Source organism: Lithobates pipiens, unplaced genomic scaffold (genome assembly GCF_037356315.1).
Source record: "Lithobates pipiens isolate NorthernLeopardFrog02 unplaced genomic scaffold, aLitPip1_a1.2 Scaffold_24, whole genome shotgun sequence".
Taxonomy (NCBI): Eukaryota; Metazoa; Chordata; class Amphibia; order Anura; family Ranidae; genus Lithobates; species Lithobates pipiens.
The window spans coordinates 21,269,263-21,294,558 of record NW_027507786.1 but is presented as its reverse complement, the minus strand read 5'-3'; the positions used below and the strand labels follow the sequence as shown (position 1 = coordinate 21,294,558).

General features: G+C 47.4%; 1 protein-coding gene across 1 annotated transcript; it reads left to right on the top strand.

Annotated features, from left to right (window-relative positions):
- Window positions 1-4,146: 4,146 nt before the first annotated feature.
- Window positions 4,147-24,715, top strand: CYP2R1 (cytochrome P450 family 2 subfamily R member 1). Its single transcript, XM_077453682.1, has 5 exons — window positions 4,147-4,404; window positions 14,947-15,088; window positions 18,793-19,425; window positions 20,639-20,968; window positions 23,604-24,715. Exons 1-5 carry the CDS (start codon window positions 4,198-4,200, stop codon window positions 23,777-23,779), a joined length of 1,488 nt encoding a protein of 495 aa, XP_077309808.1. The 5' UTR covers window positions 4,147-4,197; the 3' UTR covers window positions 23,780-24,715.
- Window positions 24,716-25,296: the final 581 nt, after the last annotated feature.

Genomic DNA, 25,296 nt, shown 5'->3' with positions numbered 1-25,296 from the left:
ATCTTTGTAGAGCTCACTACCACTTCTCTTCAACCAGACTCCATCTTTCTAGAGCCCACTACCACTTCTCTTCAACCAGACTCCATCTTTCTAGAGCCCACTACCACTCCTCTTCAACTAGACTCCATCTTTGTAGAGCCCACTACCACTCCTCTTCAACTAGACTCCATCTTTCTAGAGCCCACTACCACTTCTCTTCAACCAGACTCCATCTTTGTAGAGCCCACTGCCACACCTCTAGAACAACACTTTATTTTTGTAGGACCCACCTCCACCCATCTCCAACTAGACTCTATCTTTGTAGAGCCCACTACCACTTCTCTTCAACCAGACTTCATCTTTATAGATCCCACTACCACTTCTCTCCTACTAGACTCCATCTTTGTAGAGCCCACTACCACTCCTCTTCAACCAGACTTCATCTTTGAAGGGCCTATGACCACTCCTCTATAACTAAACTCCATCTTTGTAGAGCCCAACACCAATAATCCCAAATAGACTTCATCGTTGTAGATCCCACTACCACGTCTCTCAAACTAGACTCCATCTTTGTGGTGTCCTACTACCACTCCTCTTAAACCAGACTTTGTCTTTGTAGGGCCCACCACCACTGCTCTACAACTAAACTCAATCTTTGTAGAGCCCAACACCACTCCTCTACAATCAGACTTCATCTTTGCAGGGCCCACCACAACTGCTCTACAACTAGACTCCATCTTTGTAGAGCCCTCTATCCCTCTTCTTCAACCAGACTTCATCTTTGAAGGGCCTATGACCACTCCTCTATAACTAAACTCCATCTTTGTAGAGCCCAACACCAATAATCCCAAATAGACTTCATCGTTGTAGATCCCACTACCACGTCTCTCAAACTAGACTCCATCTTTGTGGTGTCCTACTACCACTCCTCTTAAACCAGACTTTGTCTTTGTAGGGCCCACCACCACTGCTCTACAACTAAACTCAATCTTTGTAGAGCCCAACACCACTCCTCTACAATCAGACTTCATCTTTGCAGGGCCCACCACAACTGCTCTACAACTAGACTCCATCTTTGTAGAGCCCTCTATCCCTCTTCTTCAACCAGACTTCATCTTTGCAGGGCCTACAACCACTCTTCTACAACTAAACTCCATCTTTGTAGAGCCCAACACCGCTAATCTCCAACTAGACTCCATGTTTGTAGAGCCCACTACCACTCCTCTACAACCAGACTTCATTAATGTAGATCCCACTACCACGTCTCTCAAACTAGACTCCATCTTTGTGGGGCCTACTACTACTCCTCTTTAACCAGACTTTGTCTTTGCTGGGCCCACCACCGCTGCTCTACAACTAAATGCCATCTTTGTAAAGCCCATTTCCACTCCCCTTTAAACAGACTTCATTTTTGAAGAGCCCACCACCACTCCTTCATCACCAGATGCTATTTTTGTAGTGCCCACTGCCACACATCTACAACAATTCATTTTTGTAGGACCCACCTACACCCATCTTAAACTAAACTCCTTTGCAAGGCCCACCACCACTCCTTACCAATCAGACTTCATCTATGTAGGGCCCACCACTCCTCCTGGGTCCCACCTACACCCATCTCCATCTTGTACATCTTTGTAGGGCCTACCATCACTCCTCTACAACCAGACTCCATCTTTGTAAGGCTCACTGCCACTCCTCTACAACCAGACTTCATCTCTGCAGGGCCTACGACCACTCCTCTACAGCCAGAGTCCAACTTTGTAGGACCCACCACCATGTTCTAAAACAAGACACCATCTTTGTAGGGCCCACCGCCACTCCTCTACAGCCAGACTTCATCTCTGCAGGGCCTACGACCACTCCTCTACAACCAGAGTCCAACTTTGTAGGACCAACCACCATGCTTCTAAAACAAGACACCATCTTTGTAGGACCCTCCACCACTCCTCTATAACCATAGTCTATCTTTTAGGTTCCACGACCACTTCTCTACAACCAGACTGCATCTTTCTAGGACCCTCCACATCTCCTCTACAGCCAGATCTTGTTTCCATTCTCCTTCCCGGAGATCCAGCCTCATGACTGGCCCTTGTCTTGGGAGGAAATGCCAAAATTCCTTCAATATAATATCAGCACTGAGAAGTGAGTATTGGAATCCCCTGTAACTGAGTTATAGGAAACCCCCTTTTCCCCTCTGGGGCTGAGATATGAGACCCCCATGGCTAAGTTATGGAAACTCTGTGGCTGATTTATGGGACCCCTATAGTTGTGTTATGGGACTTCCATGTGGATAAATTATGGGACCACCTTTTGGCTGACTTTTGGGACCTCTCGTGGATGAGTTCTGGAACGCCCTGAGGATGAGTTCTGGGACCCCCTGTGGAGGAGTTCTGGAACTTCTGTGGACCCCATTGTGGCTGATTTATGCCCCCCCCCCATGCGTTCTGGGACCCCCTTGTGGCTGATTTATGGGACCCCCTGTGGATGAGTTCTGGGACCCCACTTGTGGCTGATTTATGGGACCCCCTGTGGATGTTATAGGACCCCCTTGTGGCTGATTTATGGGACCCCCGGTGGATGTTATAGGACCCCCTTGTGGCTGATTTATGGGACCCCCTGTGGATGTTATAGGACCCCCTTGTGGCTGATTTATGGGACCCCCTGTGGATGAGTTCTGGAACCTGCTGTGGAGGAGTTATGGGACCCCCTTGTCGCTGATTTATGGGACCCCCTGTGGATGAGTTCTGCAACCCCCTGTGGCTTATATATGAGGCCCCCTGTGGATGAGTTTTGAAACTCCTGTGGACCCCTTTGTGGCTGATTTATGCCCACCCCCCCCCCCCCCCCCATGGATGAGTTCTGGGACCCACTTGTGGCTGATTTATGGGACCTCTTGTGGAGGAGTTCTGGGACCCCCTGTGGATGAGTTATAGGACCCTCTTGTGGCTGATTTTTGAGACCCCGTTTGTCGCTGATTTATAGGACCCCCTGTTGATGAGTTATGGAACCCCTGTCGATGAGTTCGGGAACATCCTGTGGAGGAGTTATGGGACCCCCCCCCCCCCATGGATGAGTTATGGGACCCCCTGTGGATGAGTTATGGGACCCCCTGTGGTGGAGTTATGGAACCTGCTGTGGAGGAGTTATGGGGGTCCTGTGGATGAGTTCTGAAACACCTGTGGATGGGTTTTAGGACCCCCTTGTGGATGAGGTCTGGGACTCCCTGTGGCTGATTTATGGGACCCCCTGTAGATGAATTCTGTAACTCCTGTGCACCCCTTTGTGGCTGATTTATGCCCCCCCCCCCCCCCCATGGATGAGTTCTGGGACCCCCTTGTGGCTGAATTATGGGACCTCCTGTGGATGAGTTATAGGACCCCTTTGTTGCTGATTTATAGGACCCCCTGTGGCTGATTTATGGGACCCCCTGTGGAGGAGTTCTGGGACCCCCTGTGGATGAGTTATAGGACCCCCTTTGTCGCTGATTTGTAGGACCCCCTGTTGATGAGTTTTGTAACCTCTGTGGATGAGTTATGGAACACATTGTAGAGGAGTTATCGGACCCCCCCCCCCCTGCATGAGTTATGGGACCCCCCCCCCCTGCATGAGTTATGGGACCCCCTGGGGAGGAGTTGTGGAAGTCCTGTGTACCCCCTTGTGGCTGATTCCTGCCCCCCCCCCCATGGATGAGTTCTGGGACCCCCTTTGTCGCTGATTTGTAGGACCCCCTGTTGGTGAGTTTTGGAACACCCTGTGGAGGAGTTATGGGACCCTCTGTGGCTGATTTATACCCCCCCCCCCCCCCCCCATGGATAAGTTCTGTGACTATTTATGGGACCCCCTCAGTACTTGTAGTAAGTTGTAGTGAGTGTAGTGAGGACTCTCCTCCTATCACACTGTCACTACAGATAAATTCTCCGGGGCCCCGCCCCCTCACACAGTATACAATGTATCCTCGCAGAACACTCACCCCGGTGACGTCACACAGCGCGTGCTCCAGCCTGCCATTCATGGCTCTGCGACCAATGGAGCGCCGGGGGCGTGGCTGTGGAGAAGACGAAGAGCTCAGGGGCGGAGCTGAGTCTGCAGGGACAGGAATGCAGGAGGCGGGTCCCTGAGGGCGGAGAGCCAAGGTGAGGACGTGTGAGGGGCGGGGCAGGAGGCGGGGCGGAGGGGAGTAGGGCAGCGGGCGCTGTGTTATGGGGCGCAGTAGGTGACATGTGGTCGGACGTCCTCCTTGTGCCGCTCTACTGCGCCGCCCTGCTGGTCACCGTGTGTACCGTCCGCCACCTCCTGAGACAGCGGAGACCCCGGGGCTTCCCACCGGGACCTACCGGACTGCCCCTCATAGGGAACATCCTGAGCCTCAACTCCACCGAACAACCCCATGTCTACATGACCCGGCTCAGCCACGCCCACGGGGAGGTAATACTGCGGCCAATACGATGATTACTGACACTATTATTTATTATTACTAATATATTATTATTATTATTACTATCATATAATAATCATAATACTGATATATATAATCTATACTTCCCCCACCCCCAACATGTGTATGTGGGGGGGGGGGGGGTAATAATGTTATAATCACTATTATTACTACTATTCTATAATACCTCCACCCCGTGCCAGGACAATCAAGGAATCTAGAGCCCGGGGCAAACTACCCCCCCCCCCCCCAAGATGTAGGAGCAAAAATCCCCCCACAAAACACAGAGCACTAATCTGCATGTGCCCCCCCCCCCCACATACATTCCTCTCCTCCCAGTACAAATCCCCCCTCTCAGCATAAATCTTCCCATCCCCCATACCCCCCCCCCCACAAATCCTTTACCCCTAAAATTTCCCTTCCAAGTACACATCTCCCCCCCCCCCCCATATCCCTCCCAGCATGAATCCCCCTACACCACCGCTCTTGTCACCCCCTGCCCCCCCCCCTATTTTTCATTTCAGCTCCTAGTAAAAATCTCCCCCCTCCAAACACAAATCCCACTAGACCACCACTCTTAGCACCCCCCATATTTAATTTCCCTTTTTATAACACATCCCCCCTCCCAACACAAATCCCCCTACACCAACCCTATTGGCACCCCCCCCATATTTTATTTCCCCTTCTAGAACTATACTTACCCCCCCTGCCTCCACCCGAGTTCCCCCTTTGAACACAAATCCCCATCCCCCTCCAATCTCCTTGTGCCTCCCCCCACTATTATTATATACTGCCCCCCTTTACTATTATTATATACTGCCCCCCGTTTACTATTATTATATACTCCCCTCACCTACCGTGTAATTGACCAGACGAGCCACCACAATGGGGAGCGACTGATATTACCATTATTATATACTGCCCCCATTACTATTATTATATACTGCCCCCCATTACTATTATTATATACTGCCCCCCCCATTACTATTATTATATACTGCCCCCATTACTATTATTATATACTGCCCCCCCCATTACTATTATTATATACTGTCCCCCATTACTATTATTATATACTGCCCCCCCCATTACTATTATTATATACTGCCCCCCCATTACTATTATATACTGCCCCCCCCCATTACTATTATTATATACTGCCCCCATTACTATTATTATATACCTCCCCCCATTACTATTATTATATACTGCCCCCCATTACTATTATTATATACTGCCCCCCCATTACTATTATTATATACCTCCCCCCATTACTATTATTATATACTGTCCCCCATTACTATTATTATATACTGCCCCCCCATTACTATTATATACTGTCCCCCATTACTATTATTATATACTGCCCCCCCATTACTATTATTATATACTGCCCCCCCATTACTATTATTATATACTGCCCCCATTACTATTATTATATACCTCCCCCATTACTATTATTATATACTGCCCCCCCATTACTATTATTATATACTGCCCCCCATTACTATTATTATATACTGCCCCCCCATTCCTATTATTATATACTGTCCCCCATTACTATTATATACTGCCCCCCCATTACTATTATATACTGCCCCCCCATTACTATTATTATATACTGCCCCCCATTACTACTATTATATACTGCCCCCCCATTACTATTATTATATACTGCCCCCCCATTACTATTATATACTGCCCCCCATTACTATTATTATATACTGCCCCCCCCCCATTACTATTATTATATACTGCCCCCCATTACTATTATTATATACTGCCCCCCCATTACCCCCCCCCCCATTACTATTATTATATACTGCCCCCCCATTACTATTATTATATACTGCCCCCCCATTACTATTATTATATACTGTCCCCCATTACTATTATTATATACTGCCCCCCCATTACTATTATTATATACTGCCCCCCCATTACTATTATTATATACTGCCCCCATTACTATTATTATATACCTCCCCCATTACTATTATTATATACTGCCCCCCATTACTATTATTATATACTGCCCCCCATTACTATTATTATATACTGCCCCCCCATTACTATTATTATATACTGCCCCCATTACTATTATTATATACCTCCCCCATTACTATTATTATATACTGCCCCCCATTACTATTATTATATACTGCCCCCCCATTACTATTATTATATACTGCCCCCCATTACTATTATTATATACTGCCCCCCCATTCCTATTATTATATACTGTCCCCCATTACTATTATATACTGCCCCCCCATTACTATTATATACTGCCCCCCATTACTATTATTATATACTGCCCCCCATTACTACTATTATATACTGCCCCCCCATTACTATTATTATATACTGCCCCCCCATTACTATTATATACTTCCCCCCATTACTATTATATACTGCCCCCCCCCATTACTATTATTATATACTGCCACCCCATTACTATTATTATATACTGCCCCCCATTACTATTATATACTGTCCCCCATTACTATTATTATATACTGTCCCCCATTACTATTATTATATACTGCCCCCCATTACTATTATTATATACTGCCACCCCATTACTATTATTATATACTGCCCCCCATTACTATTATATACTGCCCCCCCCCCATTACTATTATTATATACTGCCACCCCATTACTATTATTATATACTGCCCCCCATTACTATTATATACTGTCCCCCATTACTATTATTATATACTGTCCCCCATTACTATTATTATATACTGTCCCCCATTACTATTATTATATACTGCCCCCCATTACTATTATATACTGTCCCCCATTACTATTATTATATACTGCCCCCCATTACTATTATTATATACTGCCCCCCCATTACTATTATTATATACTGCCCCCATTACTATTATTATATACCTCCCCCCATTACTATTATTATATACTGCCCCCCCATTACTATTATTATATACTGCCCCCCATTACTATTATTATATACTGCCCCCCATTCCTATTATTATATACTGTCCCCCATTACTATTATATACTGCCCCCCCATTACTATTATATACTGCCCCCCCATTACTATTATTATATACTGCCCCCCATTACTATTATTATATACTGCCCCCCATTCCTATTATTATATACTGTCCCCCATTACTATTATATACTGCCCCCCCCATTACTATTATATACTGCCCCCCCATTACTATTATTATATACTGCCCCCCATTACTATTATTATATACTGCCCCCCCATTACTATTATTATATACTGCCCCCCCATTACTATTATATACTGCCCCCCATTACTATTATTATATACTGCCCCCCCCCCATTACTATTATTATATACTGCCCCCCATTACTATTATTATATACTGCCCCCCCATTACCCCCCCCCCCCATTACTATTATTATATACTGCCCCCCCATTACTATTATTATATACTGCCCCCTGGTGTGTACATGACCAGCCTGAGCCCCAGAAACATGGAGGTAATATTATATATATATATACTGTCATTATTATTATATCTGTTTATAATCATATTATTATTCTCTGTATAGACACGAGGGGATCCACTTTGCTCAGTGGGGGATCTGTTTGCTGATTGGAGGAGAACGGGGGAATGTCTGGTCACCCAATCTGCTCCATGGGTGGTCTGGTGTGACTCCGCTGACACCCGACTGTCCTCCCATCCCCCATGACAGAGGGGGACAGATCCCTTTCCGGGGATTTTTTTAGCCGACCGGATTGGATTGGAGGTAGATGGGTGTAAAGTAAACGGACACCCCCCAGTTCATAGGGATACATGGACCATCCGATCCATTCCGATCATTTATTACTATATACCAAACCCACAGTGTACAGAGCCGGGGGGTATGATATACAGTATCTCACAAAAGTAAGTACACCCCTCTGACATTTGTGTAAATCTTTTCTTCTCTCTTTTCATGTGACAACACTGAAGAAATGACACTTGTCTACAATGTAAAGTAGTGAGTGTACAGCTTGTATAACAGTGTAAATTTCCTGTCCCCTCAAAATAACTCAACACACAGCCATTAATGTCTAAACCGCTGGCAACAAAAGTCAGTACACCCCTAAGTGAAAATCTCCAAATTGGGCCCAAAGTTTTCAATATTTTGTGTGGCCGCCATTATTTTCCAGCACTGCTTTCACCCTCTTGGGCATGGAGGTCACCAGAGCTTCACAGGTCACCACCGGAGTCCTCTTCCCCTCCCCCATGATGACATCACAGAGCTGGTGGATGTTGGAGACCTTCCCCTCCTCCACCTTCCATTTGAGGATGTCCCACAGATGATCAATAGGGTTTAGGTCTGGAGACATGCTTGGCCAGTCCATCACCTTTACCCTCAGCTTCTTTAGCAAGGCAGTGGTGGTGTTGGAGGGTGTTTGGGGTGGTTATCATGTTGGAATACTGCCCTGCGGTCTATTTGCCAAAGACAGCCTCTGGATATGACGCTGAGCACGTGACCTCAACTTCTTTGGTGGACCATGGCGAGGCCTGTTCTGAGTAGAACCTGTCCTGTTATACCGCTGTATGGTCCTGGCCACCGTGCTGCAGCTCAGTTTCAGGGTCTTGGCGATCTTCTTATAGCCTAGGCCATCTTTATGTAGAGCAACAATTCTTATCTTCAGATCCTCAGAGAGTTCTTTGCCATGAGGTGCCATGTTGTACTTCCAGTGACCAGTATGAGAGAGTGAGAGCGATAACACCAAATTTAACACACCTGCTCCCCATTCACTCCTGAGACCTTGTAACACTAACGAGTCACATGACACAGGGGAGGGAAAATGGCTAATTGGGCCCAATTTGGAGATTTTCACTTAGGGGGTGTACTGACTTTTGTTGCCAGCGGTTTAGACATTAATGGCTGTGTGTTGAGTTATTTTGTGGGGACAGGAAATTTACACTGTTATACAAGCTGTACACTCACTACTTTACATTGTAGACAAGTGTCATTTCTTCAGTGTTGTCACATGAAAAGAGAGAAGAAATGTCACTGAGGGGTGTACTTACTTTTGTCAGAAACTGTGTGTGTGTATATATATATATTAGGTGTATATTGGGGGTGATGATGGTGAACTTTCTCGCTGTGTATTTCCCTCCCATACACCCCACAGACAGACGTTTGCTCCAGATTCTTGTTTCTCATTGGTTGATATTCTGGGTGTAAACTTTAAGGTTGTGTTTCCTGACACCATGTGCTTCCAGGAATTCAGTGTAGTGGTTGTCCGGGTAACGGCGTGTAAACTGCGTTCCGTGACTGAGCAGTCAAAGTTCACACAGAGAGGGTGATGCAATGTCGCCTGTTCATTGAGCGCTGTCCCCTCCCCCGACTCTGGAATAGCCCCCAGCACTGATGCTTATTACATGTTACATGGTGACACACGTGTGTCCCGATCACATGGGGATCTGGTATGGGGGATGGAGGTGCACGCTCACGTCGACTCCATAGGTATTGTAACCTGGATAGGGTCACAGCGAAGAGCGAACCCCCATGGGCTCTTCATTGGGGATCATCTGATGCTTAAAAGTCTTCGCAGAAAAATGACGGCGACTTTCTCCAGGAGTTTCTAACAATTTACAGAAGAGAGAAAAACAAAAAGTAGCTAAAACTTTTTCATCAAAATTTGCTACTTAAAGTTTATTTCTGTTAAAGAAAACAAACAAGTCATCCTATGGCGGGGGAGGCGACCCTGTGAGCACAGCGTGCCCCTGCTCATCTGCCCCGCCACTGTCCCCCCTGCTCATCTGCCCCGCCACTGTGCCCCTGCTCATCTGCCCCGCCACTGTCCCCCCTGCTCATCTGCCCCGCCACTGTGCCCCCTGCTCATCTGCCCCGCCACTGTGCCCCCTGCTCATCTGCCCCGCCACTGTCCCCCTGCTCATCTGCCCCGCCACTGTCCCCCCTGCTCATCTGCCCCGCCACTGTCCCCCTGCTCATCTGCCCCGCCACTGTCCCCCTGCTCATCTGCCCCGCCACTGTCCCCCTGCTCATCTGCCCCGCCACTGTCCCCCCTGCTCATCTGCCCCGCCACTGTGCCCCCTGCTCATCTGCCCCGCCACTGTCCCCCCTGCTCATCTGCCCCGTCACTGTCCCCCTGCTCATCTGCCCCGCCACTGTCCCCCCTGCTCATCTGCCCCGCCACTGTCCCCCTGCTCATCTGCCCCGCCACTGTCCCCCCTGCTCATCTGCCCCGCCACTGTCCCCCCTGCTCTTCTGCCCCGCCACTGCCCCCCCGCTCATCTGCCTCGCCACTGTCCCCCCCCTCATCTGCCTCGCCACTGTCCCCCCCCCGCTCATCTGCCTCGCCACTGTCCCCCCTGCTCATCTCTGCCTCGCCACTGTCCCCCGCTCATCTGCCTCGCCACTGTCCCCCGCTCATCTGCCTCGCCACTGTCCCCCCTGCTCATCTGCCCCGCCACTGCCCCCCCCCCGGCTCATCTGCCCGCCACTGTCCCCCCTGCTCATCTGCCTCGCCACTGTCCCCCTGCTCATCTGCCCCGCCACTGCCCCCCCCGCTCATCTGCCCGCCATTGTCCCCCCTGCTCATCTGCCTCGCCACTGTCCCCCTGCTCATCTGCCTCGCCACTATCCCCCTGCTCATCTGCCTCGCCACTGTCCCCCCTGCTCATCTGCCTCGCCACTGTCCCCCCTGCTCATCTGCCCCACCACTGTACTACCCTGCTCATCTGCCCCACCACTGTACTACCCTGCTCATCTGCCCCGCCACTGTACTACCCTGCTCATCTGCCCTGCCACTGTCCCCCCTGCTCATCTGCCCCACCACTGTACTACCCTGCTCATCTGCCCCACCACTGTACTACCCTGCTCATCTGCCCCACCACTGTGCCCCCTGCTCATCTGCTCCACCACTGAACTACCCCGCTCATCTGCCCCACCACTATACTACCCTGCCTCACTACTGTACTATCCTGCTCATCTGCCCCACTACTGTACTACCCTGCTCATCTGCCCTACCACTATCCCCCCGATCATCTGCCCCACCACTGTACCCAAAAGTGTAAATATTGCAAAATATACAGCCTCATGCTACATAACTAATAATCTGAATTGTTAATGTATTTTTACTTCAAAAGCATTTTTAAAATAAATTTGATAAAAAAATCCCCCCAAAAAATCAGATATAAATAGAAGAAATCAGATTTAATCATTTTTTGATTATTATCCACCCTGATAGGCATGTGCAAATCCCCCAACCCCCCACCAAACTTGTGTTTTTAAGAGGAGCTTTTGAGCAGAATGTCAGAAACCATGAATCCGACCGAGCAGTGGAGGCCAGTCCATAGGGGGCACCCGGCACCGCCCCCCCTCCCATGTAGTAAAAAAATAAAAAAAATATATATATATTTTTTTAAACATGTCCCTTTAAGAAAAAATGTTTTTCTTAAAATAAATTTCCCTCCCTATGTGCACTGGCGCCGGGCTCTGGGTGCAGTGCAATATAGGAAGCGCCACATCTATGCAATCACAAGATTGCAGACGAGGCGCTTCATTTGGCCAAAAAAAGAGCGCTCCGTGGCGCAGCCGATCGCACCACAGCTTCCGGCACGATCGACTGGCTGAGCAAGTGCATAGACTTGCACATGAGTGAGCGGTGGGCGGTGCTTCCGACATCACTCAAGGAAGTGACGTTGGCACGGCAATGCTCTGTTCTGCCCGCCTGAGAGGATCAGGTAAGGGGCTGCCGCATGGCAGCTTAGAAATTCTTGATTTTTTATTCAGCCCAGCCGCCGGTACCCCCTCCACATCCACAGGGTTACTATAGTGGTCGCACTGGACAGCATACCCCAACCCCCCCGCCACCCCCTGCTAAACAAGATTTAAAGAAAAAGTGTTATCGGTGAGCGGCAGAATACACCCCCCCCCCCCCAAAGAAGCTTTAAAAAAAGGGTTATTAATAATAACCCTTTTTTTTTTTAAATCTTGTCTAAGGGGGGGGGGGGGGGTTTGCCGCCGACCACCAATAATAACCCTTATTTTTTTAAATCTTGTTTGGAGTGGGTACGCTGCGGACCACCGATAATAACTTATTATCGGTGTTTGGCAGCATACCCCCCCAACAAGATTTATAGGTTGTAGATATGTGCGATTTGCATGTTGTAGATATGTGCAATTTACAGGTTGGAGATATGTGCTATTCGCAGGTTGGAGATATGTGCTATTCGCAGGTTGGAGATATGTGCTATTCGCAGGTTGGAGATATGTGCTATTCGCAGGTTGGAGATATGTGCGATTTACAGAATGCAGATATGTGCGATTTACAGGTTGCAGAAAAGGTGCCTGATGTGGTTATACACAAGGTAGGCATGATTCATCTGCTTTAGTAGAGCCTTGTGTATAATGTGCAGCCTGGTATATGATGTTGATTCGATAAGGGGTGTGGCTTGTGAGAAGTGGGAGGGGCCAAATCTGAGGGAGCGTGGTCTTGCGCCCCCCCCCCCCATCCTAAAACTTCACCAGCCGCCACTGCGACCGAGACAGAAGTACATTCACACAGCGGCAACACGACTTCCGGCGAGACTTTGGGAGGCAACTTGGACACGACTTGAGTGTGAATCACAGCGTGACTTGAGGCAGCTTACAAGGCAACTTGAAGTTGCTTCCAGGACAGGGGACTTTGCCAGTGGCCAATCACATAATAATCAGCTCTGCGGGGGGAGGGGTTTGCCTAGGAAACTATTTTTACTTCCTGGAAAGTTGCTTCAGTTAAGACCGGGGATCCGACTTGGAGGCGACTTCTATTGAAATCAATGGGTACAAGTCGCCTAGAAGTTGGATTGAAGTCGTACAGGAACCTTTTCTGAAGTCCGGGCGACTTCAGTAGTGTGCATTAAGACGGCTCCATTCACTTACATCGATTTCATCATGTTGTGCGACTTGGGGCAACTTCGGACGACGTCGGATCCAAAGTTGCTCCTGTGTGAATGGACTCTAATTAAATCACACTTGTTTAATAATAAAAGTAAATAGAACAAACACAGTCAAAACACACCCAGAGTTTGGTAACTGGAACAGACAGTCAGACAAGCCAGAAAGTCAGGAAGCCAAGAATCAGCGTAATGGAGCAGCAACTAGGATTTGGAGCCAGACAGAATGTCAGCCAAGCAAGTTTTTAAAGAGTAAGTAAACCCTGATGGGTGTTACTTCCTCTTTGATTCCCTGCAAAGGTAAAGCATAATAGACTACTATGCATCGCATCACATCACATCGCATCGCATCGCATAGTAGTCCATTATGTGTCACTTACCTGACACAGGAGCCAGCAAAGTCACCGCTGTCCCCTGTAGTCCGGAGCCTCCATCTTCTCGGTGGGTCTCGCTGCTCCGGCGCTGTCATTCAACGAAGCCACGATGACGTCACTCCCACACATGCGCACGGGAGCCGCCACTCGCAGCATACCGCCGCTGACAACAGCACGCTCTGTGCGCCTCTGTCTACAGCGCATGCACTGTAGACAGAGGTGCCTGTGTTTTGGCAAATATCTCCTGAACCGTGTAGGTTTAGGAGGTATTTCTTGGACCTTCAGGTGAGCCTTATCATCTAGGCTTACCTGTAGGTCAAAGTGATTTGTAATGGTTTACAACCACTTTAATAGGAACACTGGAGATAGTCTCTGTGATGTTGACCAAGGTAGAGATCATCTGGACTAGACGGCTTAAGTAGGCAGGACTGACGAGCAGGATACCATCAACAGGTGAGTAACTGTGGAGAGATAGAAGCTGGCAATTAGCCGACAGCTGAGCGGCCACCTCAGAGAAGGAAGGGCTGAGCCCAGCCCTGACACAGAAGAGAAGCCTAAGTGCCCAAAAATGTGTAAAAAAAAAATAAAAAAATAAAATAAAAAGCTCAAAGAAGCTCAATAAAAACATGCAAAAATGCCCAAAAAACACCATCATCTTCAAGTTGAATTAAAAGCTCAAATGCCTGTAAAAGCTGCTTATTTTTGAGCTGCAGTGTGCATGAGCCCGCACCTTCTCTCTGTAATGGTTTTGCACTGAGCAGCCCAGATCCTCCTCTTCTTGGGTCCCTCTTCGGGGCTTCTGGCCTCTCCCAGCTTGCTATGGGGGCACCCGAGTCGAGCCGCAGCTCCCTGTATCCATTCCGACACTGATCCGTGGCCGAGCCCCACCCCCTTTCTCTCCTCTCACCTTCTGTGTTCGGAATGCAGCAGGGCAATCACTCAGCATGTGACCTGGACAAGTGGGGATCACTGGAGTAGGGGTGTAGTAGAGCTGTAGTAGTGGTGTCTACTTTCTGATTTTCAGCTTCCAGGAGCATCAGCCAGGTATGGGATATACATAGTTGGTCCCAGCTTGTAATTATATATATATATATATATCATATTCATGCATGGAATTCTTATTTAAGGGAATCAGGACAGGGTGACTTGTGACATCACAGTGTTGGAATTGTGACATCACAGCTCCTGCCTCCTCAGTTCAGTGGATGTCTCTCCCTCACATTGCCTCCTCCTGTCTTCTCAGATCTTCAGTCTGGACCTTGGTGGAATCTCCACTGTCGTCCTGAACGGTTATGATGCGGTGAAGGAGTGTCTGGTGCGCCAGAGTGATGTCTTCGCTGACCGTCCATCACTCCCACTATTCCTAAAGATGACCAAGATGGGAGGTAAGTATCAGAGATCCGAATGGTGTGACCTTCCTTATTGGTTAATAGCCAACTCCAAGTTCTATATAGTATTTGATTTTTTTTATAGAGCGAAAGAGAATTTCATCCAACTGTCCATCCAGAGCCTCTGGTTTATAGACCAGATACATCCTAAATATAGATCCATTTATCCAACTGTCCATCCAGAGCCTCTGGTTTATAGACCGGATACATCCTAAATATAGAGCCATTTATCCAACTGTCCATCCAGAGCCTCTGGTTTATAGACCGGATACGTCCTAAATATAGAGCCATTTATCCAACTGTCCATCCAGAGCCTCTGGTTTATAGACCGGATACATCCTAAATATAGAGCCATTTATCCAACTGTCCATCCAAAGCCTCTGGTTTATAGACTGGATACATCCTAAATATAGAGCCATTTATCCAACTGCCCATCCAGAGCCTCTGGTTTATAGACCGGATACATCCTAAATATAGAACCATTTATCCAACTGTCCATCCAGAGCCTCTGGTTTATAGACCGGATACATCCTAAATATAGAGCCATTTATCCAACTGTCCATCCAGAGCCTCTGGTTTATAGACCGGATACGTCCTAAATATAGAGCCATTTATCCAACTGTCCATCCAGAGCCTCTGGTTTATAGACCGGATACATCCTAAATATAGAGCCATTTATCCAACTGTCCATCCAAAGCCTCTGGTTTATAGACCGGATACCTCCTAAATATAGAACCATTTATCCAACTGTCCATCCAGAGCCTCTGGTCTATAGACCGGATACATCCTAAATATAGAACCATTTATCCAACTTCCCATCCAGAGCCTCTGGTTTGTAGACCGGATACATCCTAAATATAGAACCGTTTATCCAACTGTCCATCCAGAGCCTCTGGTTTATAGACCGGATACATCCTAAATATAGAGCCATTTATCCAACTGTCCATCCAAAGCCTCTGGTTTATAGACTGGATACATCCTAAATATAGAGCCATTTATCCAACTGCCCATCCAGAGCCTCTGGTTTATAGACCGGATACATCCTAAATATAGAACCATTTATCCAACTGTCCATCCAGAGCCTCTGGTTTATAGACCGGATACATCCTAAATATAGAGCCATTTATCCAACTGTCCATCCAGAGCCTCTGGTTTATAGACCGGATACGTCCTAAATATAGAGCCATTTATCCAACTGTCCATCCAGAGCCTCTGGTTTATAGACCGGATACATCCTAAATATAGAGCCATTTATCCAACTGTCCATCCAAAGCCTCTGGTTTATAGACCGGATACCTCCTAAATATAGAACCATTTATCCAACTGTCCATCCAGAGCCTCTGGTCTATAGACCGGATACATCCTAAATATAGAACCATTTATCCAACTTCCCATCCAGAGCCTCTGGTTTGTAGACCGGATACATCCTAAATATAGAACCGTTTATCCAACTGTCCATCCAGAGCCTCTGGTTTATAGACCGGATACATCCTAAATATAGAGCCATTTATCCAACTGTCCATCCAGAGCCTCTGGTTTATAGACCGGATACATCCTAAATATAGAACCATTTATCCAACTGTCCATCCAGAGCCTCTGGTTTATAGACCGGATACATCCTAAATATAGAGCCATTTATCCAACTGTCCATCCAGAGCCTCTGGTTTATAGACCGGATACATCCTAAATATAGAGCCATTTATCCAACTGCCCATCCAGAGCCTCTGGTTTATAGACCGGATACATCCTAAATATAGAGCCATTTATCCAACTGTCCATCCAGAGCCTCTGGTTTATAGACCAGATACCTCCTAAATATAGAGCCATTTATCCAACTGCCCATCCAGAGCCTCTGGTTTATAGACCGGATACATCCTAAATATAGAGCCATTTATCCAACTGTCCATCCAGAGCCTTTGGTTTATAGACCGGATACATCCTAAATATAGAACCATTTATCCAACTGTCCATCCAGAGCCTCTGGTTTATAGACCGGATACATCCTAAATATAGAACCATTTATCCAACTGTCCATCCAGAGCCTCTGGTTTATAGACCGGATACGTCCTAAATATAGAGCCATTTATCCAACTGTCCATCCAGAGCCTCTGGTTTATAGACCGGATACATCCTAAATATAGAGCCATTTATCCAACTGTCCATCCAGAGCCTCTGGTTTATAGACTGGATACATCCTAAATATAGAACCATTTATCCAACTGTCCATCCAGAGCCTCTGGTCTATAGACCGGATACATCCTAAATATAGAACCATTTATCCAACTTCCCATCCAGAGCCTCTGGTTTGTAGACCGGATACATCCTAAATATAGAACCGTTTATCCAACTGTCCATCCAGAGCCTCTGGTTTATAGACCGGATACATCCTAAATATAGAGCCATTTATCCAACTGTCCATCCAGAGCCTCTGGTTTATAGACCGGATACATCCTAAATATAGAACCATTTATCCAACTGTCCATCCAGAGCCTCTGGTTTATAGACCGGATACATCCTAAATATAGAGCCATTTATCCAACTGTCCATCCAGAGCCTCTGGTTTATAGACCGGATACATCCTAAATATAGAACCATTTATCCAACTGTCCATCCAGAGCCTCTGGTTTATAGACCGGATACATCCTAAATATAGAGCCATTTATCCAACTGTCCATCCAGAGCCTCTGGTTTATAGACCAGATACCTCCTAAATATAGAGCCATTTATCCAACTGTCCATCCAGAGCCTCTGGTTTATAGACCGGATACATCCTAAATATAGAGCCATTTATCCAACTGTCCATCCAGAGCCTCTGGTTTATAGACCAGATACCTCCTAAATATAGAGCCATTTATCCAACTGCCCATCCAGAGCCTCTGGTTTATAGACCGGATACATCCTAAATATAGAGCCATTTATCCAACTGTCCATCCAGAGCCTCTGATTTATAGACCGGATACATCCTAAATATAGAACCATTTATCCAACTGTTCCTCCAGAGCCTCTGGTTTATAGACCGAATACATCCTAAATATAGAAACATTTATCCAACTGTCCATCCAGAGCCTCTGGTTTATAGACCGGATACATCCTAAATATAGAGCCATTTATCCAACTGTTCCTCCAGAGCCTCTGGTTTATAGACCGGATACATCCTAAATATAGAGCCATTTATCCAACTGTCCATCCAGAGCCTCTGGTTTATAGACCGGATACATCCTAAATATAGAGCCATTTATCCAACTGTCCATCCAGAGCCTCTGGTTTATAGACCGGATACATCCTAAATATAGAACCATTTATCCAACTGTTCCTCCAGAGCCTCTGGTTTATAGACCGGATACATCCTAAATATAGAGCCATTTATCCAACTGTCCATCCAGAGCCTCTGGTTTATAGACCGGATACATCCTGAATATAGAGACATTTATCCAACTGTCCATCCAGAGCCTCTGGTTTATAGACCGGATACCTCCTAAATATAGAGCCATTTATCCAACTGTCCATCCAGAGCCTCTGGTTTATAGACCGGATACCTCCTAAATATAGAGCCATTTATCCAACTGTCCCTCCAGAGCCTCTGGTTTATAGACCGGATACATCCTAAATATAGAGCCATTTATCCAGAGTCGTTGGCTCATCATACATCCTTTTTGGTATATTTGGTTATTGTGGTAATTTTTATTTGCTTCATATTTTAGGTCTGCTGAATGCGAAGTATGGGCGGTGTTGGACGGAGCACCGGAAGTTGGCGGTGAGCTGCTTCCGTAATTTCGGTTATGGTCAGAAATCTTTTGAAAGTAAAATTTTAGAAGAGTCCTTCTTCTTCCTGGACGCCGTGGACACCTATAAGGGGAAGCCGTTCGATCCGAAACACCTGATCACCATCGCCGTCTCCAATATCTCCAACCTCATTCTGTTTGGGGAGCGCTTCCGCTACGATGACAACGAGTTCCTACATATGATCGAGATCTTCAGCGAGAACATCGAGCTGGCCACCAGCGCCTGGGTCTTCCTCTACAACGCCTTCCCGCTCATCCGCTTCCTGCCTTTTGGAAAGCACCAGCAGCTGTTTAAAAACGCCGATGAGGTCTATGACTTCCTCCTGCGTTTAATCGAGCGATTTTCAGAAAACCGCAAGTCACATTCGCCGCGGCATTTCATAGATGCGTATATGGATGAGATGGAGAAGTATGGCGCCGATCCGAACAGCACATTGTCCACGGAGAACCTGATATTCTCAGTTGGGGAGCTGATCATTGCCGGGACCGAGACCACGACCAACGTCCTACGCTGGGCCATCGTCTTCATGGCGCTCTACCCCAACATTCAAGGTGGGCTTCTAATGCCTTCTTACAGGGTTTCCCGGGTCTGTACACCCGCTGTGCCCATTATGAGGGGTTCCCATCATCCCTGTGCTGAGTTCCCAGGTCTGTACACCCGCTGTGCCCATTATGAGGGGTTCTCACCATCCCTGTGCTGAGTTCCCGGGTCTGTACACCCACTGTGCCCATTATGAGGGGTTCCCACCATCCCTGTGCTGAGTTCCCGGGTCTGTACACCCGCTGTGCCCATTATGAGGGGTTCCCACCATCCCTGTGCTGAGTTCTCGGGTCTGTACACCCGCTGTGCCTATTATGAGGGGTTCCCGGGTCTGTACCCCCGCTGTGCCCATTATGAGGGGTTCTCACCATCCCTGTGCTGAGTTCCCGGGTCTGTACACCCACTGTGCCCATTATGAGGGGTTCCCACCATCCCTGTGCTGAGTTCCTGGGTCTGTACACCCGCTGTGCCCATTATGAGGGGTTCCCACCATCCCTGTGTTGAGTTCCCGGGTCTGTACACCCGCTGTGCCTATTATGAGGGGTTCCCATCATCCCTGTGCTGAGTTCCCAGGTCTGTACACCCGCTGTGCCCATTATGAGGGGTTCCCATCATCCCTGTGCTGAGTTCCCGGGTCTGTACACCCGCTGTGCCCATTATGAGGGGTTCCCATCATCCCTGTGCTGAGTTCCCGGGTCTGTACACCCGCTGTGCCCATTATGAGGGGTTCCCATCATCCCTATGCCGAGTTCCCGGGTCTGTACACCCGCTGTGCCCATTATGAGGGGATCCCACCATCCCTGTGCTGAGTTTCTGGGTCTGTACACCCGCTGTGCCCATTATGAGGGGTTCCCACCATCCCTGTGCTGAGTTCCCGGGTCTGTACACCCGCTGTGCCCATTATGAGGGGTTCCCACCATCCCTGTGCTGAGTTCCCGGGTCTGTACACCCGCTGTGCCCATTATGAGGGGTTCCCACCATAACTGTGCTGAGTTCCCGGGTCTGTACACCCGCTGTGCCCATTATGAGGGGTTCCCACCATCCCTGTGCTGAGTTTCCGGGTCTGTACATCCGCTGTGCCCATTATGAGGGGTTCCCACCATCCCTACTCTAAGAATTAGAGGTATGATGGGCTTCCGTGAATCCTGAGGTACTGATCACCCCCTGATTGCTGACTCCTGTATCTTGCTAAACACTGCGTTTTTATTCTTCACTCTCTTTTAGGTCAGGTCCAGAAAGAGATTGATTCCGTAGTTGGACCAAACCGGATGCCAAGCTTAGAAGATCGTCCCGCCATGCCGTACACCGAGGCCGTCCTCCACGAGATCCTGCGATTCTGTAACATCGCCCCGCTGGGGATTTTCCATGCTACATCTAGAGACACTGTGGTCAGAGGGTACTCCATCCCCGAGGGCACCACCGTCATCACCAACCTCTACTCTGTGCACTTTGACCAGAAGTATTGGACCAATCCGGAGATCTTCTACCCAGAGAGGTTCCTGGACAGCAGCGGGCACTTCATGAAGAAAGAGGCCTTCGTCCCCTTCTCTCTGGGTGAGACCTACAGAGAACCCGCCATGGCAGCCAACAATCTAGAACCCGATCTAGTCCCCATTCAGTTGTGTCCATAGACATCTTTTATTCTAATATCGATGTTCTTCTCCCACAACGAGACAATATAAAACCTTCAATGAGTTTTGGGGGTTCAGATATGTTCCCCCTTCTTCGGGGCTCCAAAACAAATGCAATATTAACACCATAAGGGTTGTAGGTTTTCTTCATATGTCTGTCATATTTTCACATGCACTATATTACCAAAAGTATTGGGACACCTTCCTTTACACACACATGACCTTTAATGACCCCCCCCACCCCCAGTCTTAGTCCGGAGGGTTCAATATTGAGTTGGCCCTTTGCAGCTATAACAGCTTCACTTCTTCTGGGAAGTCCGTCCACAAGGTTTAGGAGGGTGTCTATGGGAATGTTTTATTATTCTTCCAGAAGCGCATTTGTGAGGTCAGGCAATGATGCTGGATGAGAAGTCCTGGCTCGCAGTCTCCGCTCTCATTCATCCCAAAGGTGTTCTATCAGGTTAAGGTCAGGACTCTGTGCAGGCCAGTCAAGTACCTCCACGCTAAACTTGTTCATTCATGTCTTTAGGTGCATGCTGGGAGTCGAGAAGCCAGAAACAAAAACGCCTTAAAAGTGTGTTTAAAAGCGCAATATGTTGTTTGTGTGCCCCATTCACATAGCAGGAACTCGCATTCCCACTCACGATTTTTCACGCGGTTCCGCGTGTCACCCATAGGTTAAACCCAGTCGCTCCAATAGGTTGCCCTGTGTGCGTTTTGTCACCCAAAGGAAGCTCCTGCGCCTTTTTGGGGGCGGCAAGCTTTGCGCAATTTTTGCTGCCATTGCAGCGTGACAATCGCAGCAAAATCGGCAGCCAAATGCCCGTCCCACATTTTGCAGCGATTGCCACGTGATTTGGAATTGCGGCGATTCCAAACCGCCAATGTGTGATCGGGGGGGCCTGAATTTCAGCCCGAGCTGTTCAATTCTATAAAAGATACAAAATGTTTCTATACGATGTATCAGATTTGTTCTCCGATCATAATAAATAAAAAGAGAGGCTCAGTGACCGTTCCATAGAACAGGAAATCATTCATCAAAGCTGATAAAGAGAACCTGTCACCTGACCAATGGACGCCCATCGAGCAGCACAATATGCCTGTACAGTCCTATAGTCCCAACAGGCGGGGGGTAATTCTGTGTGCAGCGGGGGCCCCGAAACCAATTTGTATCCACCAGTGCCCCACAATGCAGCGCCCTCTACATTAACCACTTCAATACCGGGGGGGCACTTAAACACCTTCCTGCCCAGACCATTTCTGAGCTTTCAGCGCTGTCGCATTTTGAATGACAATTGCACGGTCATGCTACACTGTACCCAAATGACATTTTTATCATTTCTTTCCCACAAATAGAGCTTTCTTTTGGTGGTATTTGATCACCTCTATGGTTTTTATTTTTTGCTAAACAAATAAAATAAAAAAAGTCCAAAAATTTTGAAAAAAATGTTTTTTTTTTGTTTTTTTTTAGTTTCAAAACTTTGTAAATAAGTAAGTTTTCTACTTCACTGATGAGCACCGATGAGGTGGCATTGATGGGCACTGATGGGTGGCACTGATGGGCACTGATGAGGTGGCATTGATGGGCACTGATAGGTGTCACTGCTAGGAGGCACTGATGGGCACTGATATGTGGCACTGCTAGGCGGCACTGATGAGGTGGCATTGATGGGCACTGATATGTGGCACTGCTAGGTGGCACTGATGGGCACTGATAAGGCAGCACTGATGGGCACCGATGAGGTGGCACTGATGAGGTGGCGTTGATGGGCACTGATATTTGGCACTGCTAGGCGGCACGGATGGGCACTGCTAGGTGGCACGGATGGGCACTGATAGGTGGCACGGATAGGCGGCACAGATGGGCATGGATAGGTGGCACTGATAGGTGGCACGGATGGGCACTGATAGGTGGCATTGTATTGTATTCTATTGTACTGATGGATGCCAATCAGTGGCAAAGAATAATGCATGCCAATCAGTGATGCCCATTGTGGGCACTGAGTGGCATCCATTGTGGGCACTGAGTGGCATCCATTGTGGGCACTGACTGGCATCCCTGGTGGTCTAGGGTGGCATACCTGGTGCTGGGCATCCCTGGTGGTCTGGTGGCGTCCCTGGTGGTCCAGTGTGGGCATTCTCAGGGGGGCTGCGCTGATAATCGATCAGCACAGACCCCCCCCTGTCAGAGGAGCAGCCGATCGGCTCTCCTCTACTCACGTCTGACAGACACCTCGCAACAACGATAGCCGCGATGCGCGTCCCGGGGGGCGCGCAGTGGCTCAAAATCCATCATATGATGCCCGGTCAGGATTTTGAAACCGCTTTGCCGCCGTCATTCTGCTATAGGGCGGGCGGCAAGTGGTTAATGTGAGGCCATTGCAGGTGAAAGCTTCCATAGTTTATGATGGTGTCGGGTGCTGCACAGAATTTTACCCCTCCATGGCACGGAGAACAGACCAGAGTGTTAATGAATCCTTTCCATGATTTATAGGAGGTTCTTATCATAAAAATAAAATGTTTTTGATTTGTTTAATGAAATTTTTTTTGATTTACAGGCCGCCGCCACTGTCTGGGTGAACAACTTGCCAGGATGGAGCTTTTCCTGTTCTTCACCACCCTTCTCCGCCGCTTCCACCTCCATTTTCCGCACGGCACAGTACCGAATCTGAAACCAAAGCTCGGGATGACCCTGCAGCCGTACCCATACCTGATCTGCGCTGAGAAGCGTTAGAGGTGTGACCCAATGGGCGGCTGATCGGGCTGGGATAGGAGACGAGGAAGAATGGCGCCTTATCCTGGATACCGGACCGCCGGCAGCCATATTGGTGCTTCCTGATATGTTTCAAAACCTCCGAGGTCAGCAGGAAACCGGCCAGTATATTATCCTACATCTTGAAGTGATGACATAGGGTTTGGAAAGCAGAGCCAGGGACCTCGCTCTCGGGGATTACTTGATGTGGGACTATTTACTTGTATTCTCTCCCTGTCAGGACAGACATGTCAGGCTGTAAGGACCACATAGAGGCCATTCTGTGTTCAGCCCCGATAATAGACACTCATATATGTAAATTTGATTAATGCTGTTGCGCACAACCTTTGCCAGATGAGTATAATATTAATTTTAGGAAGCTGCTCACATATAAAAGTGTTCCCTGCACTCCAAAATCGAAATAAACAGTGTTTATGTGGCGCTACCTAGATAAAGGAATCATTTCTTATAAATATGGATTCTCAGTGAAATACATAAATTATAATAAATAATAATAGTGCATTAAAAAAAATATATATATAAAATTGCAAAGGGAATGTTACCAATATAAAAAGATACAAAATTAATTAGATAAATATATCAATAGTGCAAAAGTGTAATTGATAAAATCCACCAAAAAAAAAAAATTGTGTTACTCCCAATAAGGATTAAATCCAATATCACAAACATAAAAAAATTAATTAGGTCTACAAAGTATTGAATATGTGCAAAAGTGCAATACGTAAAACACACAATCACATAAAACCTATGAAATAAGGGTCTTTGAGAAAGTCACGTGGTATGTGACGCAACGCGTCAGGGAGGAGCTAGGTGTCGATCGTCACTTCCGGTCCGGAAGTATCATTGTTTACATTCGTGATTCACTGGATTTTAATGTAAGTGTGGATATTTTTTTTTTATAAATAAACGCTGTTCAATTATACTACACGTTGGAGGCCCCTTTATTCTCTTTCCTCATTATGGTGCAAACCGGATTGGGAGTTATGGAGATACAAAGCCGATTTCCTTGTGGTTATACTTAAGAGGAGGTGGAAGACTGTCAGCCCATTATTCCTGAAGTGTTGTCCGGTCCTTAGGGACCTTGCTTTGAGGTGAGAGGCTGGGGGGGGGGGGGGGGAATAAGGGGTGCACCCTAAGCACTGAAGTGTGGAGAAACGGAATAGTTTGCACCTTTATCCACTTTGCGTGGTCATCATTACCTGTTGGACTGTGTGCACACTCTGGATACATTTGTACAGACTGATTTATATGCACTTTGATGTTTGTGGTTGTTTGCAGCAACACCAGTTATTTCATAGCTTTTATGTGATTGTGTGTTTTACGTTTTGCACTTTTGCACTTATTCAATACTTTGTAGACCTAATTAATTTTTTATGTTTTTGTGATATTGGATTTAATCCTTATTGGGAGTAACACAATTTTTTTTATTTATTTTTTGGTGGATTTTATCAATTGCACTTTTACACATTTGCACTATT

Bases quoted from the DNA above. Each gene is read 5' to 3' on its own strand.
- CYP2R1 (XM_077453682.1), top strand. From the start codon at position 4,198: ATGTGGTCGGACGTCCTCCTTGTGCCGCTCTACTGCGCCGCCCTGCTG. The intron at 4,405-14,946 runs GTAATACTGCGG...CTGTCTTCTCAG, and splicing joins TCAGCCACGCCCACGGGGAG to ATCTTCAGTCTGGACCTTGG. The intron at 20,969-23,603 runs GTGAGACCTACA...TTTGATTTACAG, and splicing joins CTTCGTCCCCTTCTCTCTGG to GCCGCCGCCACTGTCTGGGT.